The sequence below is a fragment of the Schistocerca americana genome, chromosome 6, assembly GCF_021461395.2.
Source record: "Schistocerca americana isolate TAMUIC-IGC-003095 chromosome 6, iqSchAmer2.1, whole genome shotgun sequence".
Lineage (NCBI taxonomy): Eukaryota > Metazoa > Arthropoda > Insecta > Orthoptera > Acrididae > Schistocerca > Schistocerca americana.
Genome location: NC_060124.1, coordinates 135,240,222 through 135,250,426, shown reverse-complemented (window position 1 = coordinate 135,250,426; position 10,205 = coordinate 135,240,222). Strand labels below are relative to the sequence as shown.

Below are 10,205 nucleotides of genomic sequence, written 5' to 3'. Positions count from 1 at the left end.
AAGTATTATCGTTGAAGTACAATATTTTCGTCTTTGATAGTTTTACTTATAAGTCAGCACAGACGTTTATGTTTCATCCACCCATTTTGTACGAGAATTCTTTATCCAACATGAGTTTGTACAGTGCTAGAATTTGATGACATTTCCTCCTGTGTTTCACCAAGCTACCAGATTATAAGCAGTGCTATAGCCTGTTGTTGTGGCCAGTTAGTGATTTCTTCCATATCGCTTGTCATATATTACGTGTCTGTTCGAGCACACTCGACACTGTATCGAGAGCTGCGATTTAACGGGAAATCTCAAACCCGTTCGAAAGCCAGTTTGTTTTGCTCAGACTTAATTTTTAGTCAACAGTGAAGTTTGTCGAATCTTGAGCAGTAGTAACAACACGACGCGAATGTTAGCGTAAAGATATGAGAGTGAGGATCATAAAGTAAGTTAACACCTTATGTTTGACGATTGCAAATGACTGGACGAATTTTCACTGCAAATGGACTTACGAGTATGAAAGGTAAAATTGTGAGCTCAATAGAGTAATTGCAAGAGCTAGAAGTAATATAGATTGCCGTATGATAATAAATTACAAAGTTGATAAATTAAAAAGTTGATTTGAGCTGTTATTACAAAGTACTTTTGCCTTCATACTTTTAACAGTGAATTCAACTATGGCTGTGTTAGTTAAGAGCTTGCTCTCGTTGCCAGTAACGAATACAAAGAACATATGTGAGCTCTGACACTAATTAAACAAACAGATTATGAAAAATTAATTAAAATGTGATAATTATGTAGTAAACAATTGCTATACGGACTGAGCTCTCCAGATACAGTTCACAATCTGCCCTCATAGTTTTTCTTCAGCCAGTATCTCACTATGATCATCGTCACCCCTTCATCATCATCATCATCATCATCATCATCACCATCATCATCATCCTTTCTGCCACTACCACCACCAACACGACCATTATCATCGTTCTCTCCACCACCACCAACACTACTATCGTCAGCATCGTAATGTATTTCATGAGTCAGATCTATAGGTTTGTTTCACGTATCATTTCGCCGCTTCCTCGCTCTTTCCCAACATTAATAAAGAGTCTAATTTTAAGAAGTCTTCATCATATCTGAAGAGTTTTAAACAAGGTATAAAGTAAAGTGAGAGGTAACTGAACTGGAAAATGAGCTTCACCTTTTTTTACTATAAACCTAATTTCACCTCTACAACTGTTAGATGCATTTGTCAGGAATCTTATTCTTTTTTTGGCCTTATCCCTTATACACGGTGTTTCCTTAAGAGCGTGCAAAAATGTAACAGGACATAGAGAGTGCTCCAGTTCTCCACTGAACAATTTGTGACAGGGAGCCTGGGATCAGAGAAGCCAGCATAAGGAGATATGGAAGTAAACTTGTCTACCGCTTTGTCTAGCATTACTATTTTCCAGCTTATTTACAAATGACATGCGTACAAGATTACACATACTGTGCTGTTTATTTACGAGCGAATTCTTTATTTCCTGCAAGAAAACAAGGAGGATGAGCATGATTACTATGAAGCCACGATGCAGGTTTTGTTTACTTGCGGTTCGTGCAAAGAGTTCTACGTGAGTTGTTGGAGAACGTACCTTTGGCTGTTCGTGAGAGGATGTGTATACAGCATGGCGATGCACTGCCTCACTTCAGGGTGGATGGCCGCAACCATCTCAGTGCTATATTTCCTGGTCGCTGGACTGGAAGGGGAGGTCCTATTCCTTGATCGATTGCTGCTTCTACAATGGCAGGTTATCAAGATTTAAATGAGTTTGGACGTGGTGTTATAGTCGACGCACGAGCGATGGAACACAGCATCTCCGAGGTAGAGATGACGTGGGGATTTTCCCTTCAGACCATTTCACGAATGTACCGTGAGTATCAGAAATACGGTAAAACATCAAAGATCCGACGTCGCTGCGGCCGGAAAAGATCCTGCAAGACCGGGAACAATGACGAATGAAGAGAATTGTTCTATGTGACAGAAGGGCAGCTCTTCCGCAAATTGTTGCAGATTTCAATGTTGGTCCATCAATGTTGCGAAACATTCGATGAAACATCACCAAAATGGGCTTAGGGACCCGAAGGCCCACTCGTGTATCTTTGATGACCACACAACACTTCGCCTGGGCCCTTCAACACCGACATTGGACTGTAGATGACTGGAAACATGTCGCCACGTCGGACGAGTCTCGTTTCAGATTGTATCTAGCGGATGGGTGTGTACGGGTATGGAGACCGCCCCATGAATCCATGGACCCTATTTTACAGTGAAGCACCTTGGCATTTACAAAGCACACATCCGTGATATCAACATGATTTACTAAGTCGAAATTGCACGAAGATTGATGTGTAAAGGCATTCTTCAGATTTCGTATAAAGAATTTTAACTATCAGTTTGCAGCTCCATTAATTAAAATGGGAAATAAAATGCTATATTCAGCGGCTTTCACCGAGATTGGAACTGCAATCTCATATAGCACTAGCATCGTAACGCACAAGGGAACCACTGAGCTAACGACACACTGGCGGCAACAGGCGGACTACAGTCATTGCGATATTGCCTGAGCCTCAAAACGCAATCTTAAACACACAAACAGGTACTACTTATGTGAAGAACGCCGTTTTTGGAGTCCGGAAATTAAATATACTTTATAAGTATCTCATCTTACAGTGGACTATATCATGTGAGTCTTCGCTGTGGAAAATGAATGTTAAGTGAATTTAGCGAGGTAATGGCGGGCTACACCCGGAAGTAAATGCACTATCACAGTGTTGACAAATACTTGCTACGACGCTGCCAATTCTCGGCTCTCTTACGAGGCAGCTCTCTAGCGAAATGCTTGTCGTGGTTGTCCTATACGGTTCTTCAGAGGGCAAACGCGCGCGCATGTTTGCTTTTTATGCGGCGTTCTCCCCTGATAGTTTCTGACGTCGTCTTGTGGGCTACGTATACATTTGAGCCATTCATTTATCATTAATGCAGAATGACACAAGTTTCAGCTTCCGGCGAGGAAGAAGGCTGATGACGTCGACATTATATCATTTCAACGTAGGGAAAGCAAAACCGATGATTCAGTGTTTCCTATTCAGTATAAAGTATATGAGATAATTTTCTTGGAATTCATGAAACAGACCACTGTGCCGCGTAACCCCCCCCCCCGCCCCCCCCCCCCCTCGAGGGTTAGGTCTCAAAACTAAACCGTTTTTTATCCAATGGCATAATTTATTCAGACAAAATCAACAAAAGGTTATCAAACAAAGCCTTCTATTTACAGTTGCAACACTAACCAGCAGCTGACCCAAGGGTAATCCACAGTCATGGTCCGAAATTAGCAGCTTTCTCCTACTGTTGCAAAGTCCGTACTACATTTTCGATTCCGCAGCACCAGTTTATCTGTTAACACTGTGTTAAATCAACATGAGTAGTTGCAGAGTTGTGCCAGAATATCTGTCCTCCCATTGTCAACTTTCTGTATCTCACTTCTCCTGTAGCGTTGATTACGAAGAGCCGAAGTAAGTGAGTGTATGCTGCATGACGTCACTCTTCAGGTGCATCGATACCAAATTGGGGTGTGAAAACTCTTGCTAGTGAGAGAATGACAATAATAATCGTAACAAGAACAAGCATATAATGAATAAAGTTTATTGCAATGCAGAACGAGAATGGCTGTGAAAATAAAAATGTATAAAAATAGCTTGACTTTGACTGGAGTAGAGTAATCTTTTCGGATGAAAAAAATATTTTCTTCCTGTAGCGACGCCCCTGTTCAGGTGAGACACGAAATTTTCTCCATAAAGTTATTAGTTTATGCTGTTAGTGATTTTACATTTGTAGTAGACACAAAATAATAAATATAAGCAGTTCCCTATATCATGATTTTGGTAGTTTATCCGTCATGTGATAAGTACATGTGAATCATGATTTGTGAATATTTGCTTAACACGCAAATGTTTTTGCGTTAGGTATACCACCCCCGAGACAACGCTTCCATTTAATGTATCTTAACGAAAGACAAAGAAGTGGACGGTTCTCTGTGGCTGTATGGAGCTATATCTCGGCTCATGGGGCAGGTCCTCTTTGGAGAATAGAGGGTATTCTCAACGGAGAGGCCTACATTAACATACTGAATTCTATTATAAAGCCGAGTGCTGAAATGCTGTACCCAGACGGTGAAATATACCTTCCGCGGGTATGAACAGTGGACGTGTGAAACAATTAGGAGTATTTCCGGTTTTTCCTACGATTTATTCATTGCTTTGATAAGCTCTACTTCTTATCGAAGCAACTACTCTACTTTATCAGTCGTATAATTTTGATTTCTCCACCTTGATTTGATATTGATGGCCGTGAGCTTTCCCGGGCATCATCTTAGTGCCTCGTTCCATAATTGTATGTGTAAGGAAGACGCCGTGTATAAATAACTGATATATATATATATATATATATATATATATATATATATATATATATATATATATTTCATTTTCCTACTTACCTTTTTTCTTCTTAGGCTTCTCTCCACAGTTACTTCTTATACGACTCTGTGATTTGTTTCTGTCTCCTTCTACCTTGTTTTGGTCATTTTCCGCTACATTCAGTATCCTGTTACCTGTAGGCAGACCATACTTTATTTTTTCAGATCCAGTCTTTCACTTCCAAAGAAAAGAGTACTGCGCATCATCCATTTTGCAGTGTGTTTCTATATTTTTATCAATTGTATGTTTACTTGAAAGAATATTATTCGTAAACATAAATGGTTTGCTGGCCCTGTTATTCGCTTTACTGTCTCTCTCATTCTGGTCCTGAAGTGGCTGAAGAGCTGTACTTTTAATGCCATTAGTTTTTATTGCTGTGTTCATATGTTTATTACTTTTTCTCATTGCCATTACCATTTGTTGTTGTTCTTACATTCCAGTGTTATTATTTTCTCGATTTTCGGATAATACCTACAAAATGTTGTTAATTTTGTTTCTAAGTCTGGAACTATTAGGAAATTGTTAACAAATGTGATGTAGCGTATCTTTTTATAGTTGAATTTAACTGTTAATGTTAACTGTTCCGTTGTTTGTATTGCTTCTGAAATATATATACACGGTGTTAAGGAAAGTGGTATTCCATACTTTGCGAGTCGGTAGTAAGGACTGAAACAAGACAAACTGCATATCATAAGAGCTAGACTCACTTCTTCAGTACAAGAGAAGTGTTTTAAGAAGAACAACAGATGTGTTTCATTGTGGTAAAGGTGAAGAAGTGCTCATTGCTCTTAAGATATTCATTTCAGACTCATTGCTCTTGTTTACTGGATATATTTGTCTCGTTTCTGTCCATCCTATCAGCTCTCCAAATATGGATTACTTGTTTTTAATACTTATGTTCGAAGCAGATATGTAGACAAAGGACGTCCTAGCTTACTCATTTCCAGACGTTAGATTCCTATTTTACTACATTTGTATTGATTATTAGGCTCTAATGTATTCAAAAATTGGAACTAATCAGCTCAATCCAGGCTAGTTTTTTTTATAATAGTAAAATTATACCTTCCATTTCGAACCATTCCTAAATCAATGAAGGAATTATTTCTTTATTCGGTTCACTTCTTCTCTTTTAACTAGCAGCACATACGAACCTGTAACTGGATTTGGTTGTTCTTACTTTGTTGCCGAATAAGCCTGCCCCAATAAACCGATCTATATTTCCTTTTATTAAAATCGTACGATATTCGTACGTTTCTTGGAGGCATGCTGTACTTTTCACTGTTGACAGCCTTGGCTGATTTTTCTTTTAGAGTTAAGAATAAGATGAAATATACTTTACAGTACTTTACTAACATTACAGTCATTTGAGGTTCCTGGTGTCTCAACCTAAAGCCGTTTACCCTAGCGTGCTTTCTGTCAGGAAATATCGTCCTTGAAAAGTGGACAGGATGGTTTTCTCATCCTTTGAAATTGTGAGATAGCCGCATCAGCACGTTTCCAGGATAGTACACAGTTGTTCATGGGTTCAAGATTTGTTTCTCGTATATCTTTTTCTTTATTCCTCCTTTACATTAAATTTTGATATCAGCTGGGAACTGCCCGCATTGCCTTGATTAAAACTTATATGACAAAGAGACAAATTATTTTTGTGTTTAATATTGCGTAGGTGCACGCAAATATATGAACTGGGTTACGATTTACAGATTTTATGATCTTAATCATAACAGCAACGTTGCATACACGAATTGTTCTTGAGCAATGAGCATTACATAAAGACACGTACTCGTAGTGGTATTTAGTTCTCACTGATAAGAAGGTTAGACTTATTTCATTAACATTCCTGAAATCAGCTAGTTGTCTCAACTGTAGGCGTTTACTCCGAGTGCGGGGACGCGTTGACACGAGGCGTGAACAGGCGACGTCAGCGGCCACTGTCGCCTTCGGTAAATGCAACACATTGAGCGAACGAGCACGTGCAGAGTCCGTAGAGAATATCTCGCTATAAAACAGATTTGTTTCTTCTATATATCTTCGTCAGTGGAAAGATAGAAATAAGAATTCTATAGTGAAGGCTAGCAATTGTTTTGAATAAGCGAAGCAGATTAGCTTTACAACCAGCAACAGAGTCTAACAGTTCAACAGACTGCTGCACTGTATTGAACAACTTACACTCCACCTCATCATTACCAAAGCATAGGAGGGCGGTACATTCTGAAAGAAGGCTTACCTGCGTGTTATAACTGGCGCCTTAAACTATATTACCATTCGCTCTGTATTCTGATCTCCGTCCCAGCACCCTCCCCTTGTCAATGAAGGTTTTTGTCAACAGCTATCAACAAAGTATTTTGTAGTGTGGAATCCTCCGAATAATTTATAAATCTGTAGCTTAGACTACACAGCCATTGCAGTTGTCGAATTTTTTCACAGTATGGAAATTAAGTATTCATAGTATTAGAAGTATTGAATTTCTAAGTTAATGGATGTTCATTTCTTTACAGGGCCATAGCGCGATTCATAATAGCAGAGCCGTCCAGAACTGGTTCCAAGGACAGCAGCGAATAAAACTTCTACCTTTCGTGCCAAAATCACCAGACCTCAACCCCATTGAAAATATGTGGGTGGAGGTTACGAGGTCGTTACCACCTGGGTCAAGGTATTCAGAAACCCTGTGGGAAAATATAGAGAATACATGGTGGGAGAGAAACGACCATCACAATCTCTCGAGGAATTGAGCCTTATCACTTCCCTGACACCTTCGAGCAATTATAGGAAACGAGGGAGGATGGGTACTGTACTGAAAGAAAAATAAAGGCCAAACCAGTTGCGAGGTCCTAAAGTATTCCGAAAACCTAATAAAGCTAAATGGTGCATGTGTATTCTCATTAAATGTGTCACTGCGTGATTCTTACACATAGCAACTACTAATTAAATTCTTTACTCAAAGAAATGAATAAACAAATATATGCGCAACAGATAAATGTTTGATTTTGTAGTATTAACCCCAAATTTGGTACACTGTTAATCACCCAACTGTGTTTCAAGAAAATGAATAAGTAACCGGAATCGCAACTGGACCTGCATAATAATCCCTTCTCCGTTCTGTAAGCTATTTCTTTTCATTCTGTCTTACTTTCATCTCTCTAAGCATAATAACTGTTATATCCTAGCCAGTAATGCCACCCGAGCATCAAAGTCCGGACGCCGTCCGCATAAGCAGCGCCAGCGAGACAGGAAATCGCCGCAAGTCTGCGCGCGCCACCGCTGGCTTCTGGGTTCTTAAGCGCTGGAGTCGCGAGCGCTAGGACAGTTCTGTATTCACCGCTCAGTTGTATACTCGCCACCGAATTGTGTACTTGCTAGTCAGTTGTGTGTTCATCGCAGCAGAGTTGTTTGTCGTCAGCCGACGCTGACCTAGCCGCTCCGACTCGAACTAGACAGATCTCTGTAGACACGGAGTTCACTACTGTGTTCTGTATCTTCGTTAACAAAGATAAGTACCGACTTCTATTTAATCAGAGTGTTTGGGTTTTCATCTTTCTGTTCACTGTTCCAGCGGACCGGTCGGCCCGCTATTAAAAGTGTGGCGATGACTTCGTAAGCCGTTTCTACAGCGAATTGCTTGTCGCTACGAACGCCGCCACAAAACTGGCGACGAGGACTTCCGAACTCGTGTGCAGGGCTGGTTCAACTTGTTTCTGGTTATACTAATTATAGCGATAAAATTTTGGGGGCTGGTTTAATTTGTGTTCACTATGTCTGCCGAATTACAACAGTTGATCTTGTTACAGAGTCAGCAAGTACAAAGTCTGGTGGAAGCAATCGCCAAACAAACGGCTAATCCTCCACCACAAAAGGAACAAGCACAGGCAGCACCACCTTCCCGTGCTTTTGATGCATCAAGAGAAGAATGGCGAGAATATTTCGCGCAGTTGCAGGCGCACATGACAGTCTACAAAATCACGGGTACTGAGCGGCAGCTTTATTTAATTTCCACTGCAGGCGTGGAAATCTATCGACTACTTTGTAAGTTGTTCCCGGAATCCAAGCCAGAAGCTTTAGACTATGACGTTGTTGTTAACAGGCTTGCTGAGTATTTCGAGTCGCGAGTTCATGTGGCAGCAGCCAGATTCAAGTTCTTCAGATTAAAGAAACTGCCACATCAATCTAATAAACAGTGGTTAACAGATTTACGGGGCCTCACCCGTCAGTGCCGATTTAATTGTGTGTGTGGAGCTTCCTACAGTGATGTCATGTTACGAGACGCTATTACTCAAAACATTGCAGATTCTCGTATTCGTGCTGCTATCTTAAAGTTGCCTGACCCGTCATTAGAGACTGTGATGAACATCATTGAAGCCCAAGATACTTTTGACCATGCCGAGTGTGAGTTAGATCAGCCATGTATTTCTAAAATTGCCTGTGCTAAGCAAGTTATGTCACGCCCGCGGCCCCACCGGCAGAGTCAGACTGTAAACACTAGCCGGCCGCGTCATGTTAAACACATTCGTCAGCCGCGTGTGCAAAATGATAGAGTTTAGTCTTGCCCTAAGTGTGTTCTTGCTCATCCTCGTGAACGTTGCCCGTTAAGAAACGCGGTTTGTCACTTTTGTCAAAGGAAAGGACACATCCAGACTGTTTGTTTGCATAAACGCAAGAACAATTCTAGTGCTGCCCAGCCCATGGATGTTCATGTTCTTCAAAGCCAGCCCGCCCAGAAGGTCGCGTTTAAAGACTCTTCCACGGTTCGTGTGGGTAATAAACTTGTTCGCAATAAGCCACCCACCCATCCCTCTGCTATGCGGCCCAAGCGTAATTCAAACGCTGTAACAAGTAATGTACAGACTGCAAGTGAAGCGGGAGTTGTTGTTCCACCCGCCCAACCCACGAGTTGTCGTAAGCAGTGAACACGCGCTAAACGCGCTGATTTTGTGTCTTCCGCCTCCACTGCACCGATCCAGAGACAGTGTAATAAACTATTTGTGAAGCTACGCATCCAGGATAAGACCTTCAATTTTCAATTAGACACTGGTGCGTCTGTGACTCTCATAAACAGTGCTACGTATGCGGCTATCGGCCGCCCTAAACTTTCAGCGGCAAAACATTCTTTGGCTACTTATAGTGGAGAACAAATTCCTGTGTTAGCTGTATGTAGCGTGCCAGCCACATTCCGTGGCAATACAAAAAGTTTCATTCACAGTGCTCCGCGCTACAGACAGTGTAAACATTTTCGGATTAGACTGTTTTGACTTGTTTGGCCTGTCTATCCAAGACAATGTGTTGCAAATTAATTCTGTTGTTGTTCCTCAAGACAGCATAACCGATTTGTGTAAACGATACAGTGACATATTTAAAGACGAACTAGGTTGTGCTGCGAACTTTGCCGCTCATATTACGTTAAAAGATAATGCTCAGCCTCGATTTTGTCGTGCTCGTCCAGTGCCTCACGCCCTCCGGGCACCTGTAGAAGATGAACTTCGTCGTTGGCAAAACAACGGTGTTATTCAACCCGTTTCAGCGAGCCAGTGGGCTTCTCCCTTAGTTATTATAAAGAAACCGTCTGGCAAGTTACGTTTGTGTGCTGATTTTAAGTCGACAGTTAATCCTCAGACTGTCATTGATTCTTTTCCTTTGCCTAGACCGGACGAGCTGATGGATAAGTTAGTGGAAGCTCGTTTCTTTTCCAAAATTGATCTCCGTGA

The 10,205-nt window shown here is 41.0% G+C and overlaps 1 protein-coding gene across 1 annotated transcript in view; it reads left to right on the top strand.

Moving 5' to 3' along the window:
* Positions 1-9,185: 9,185 nt before the first annotated feature.
* The window catches only part of LOC124620009 (proline-rich protein HaeIII subfamily 1-like), a 62,866-nt gene continuing 61,846 nt past the window's right edge, over positions 9,186-10,205 (top strand). The window contains exon 1 of the mRNA XM_047146674.1: positions 9,186-9,399. Coding sequence (XP_047002630.1) covers positions 9,186-9,399 — 214 coding nt within the window. The remainder of the gene's footprint in view (positions 9,400-10,205) is intronic.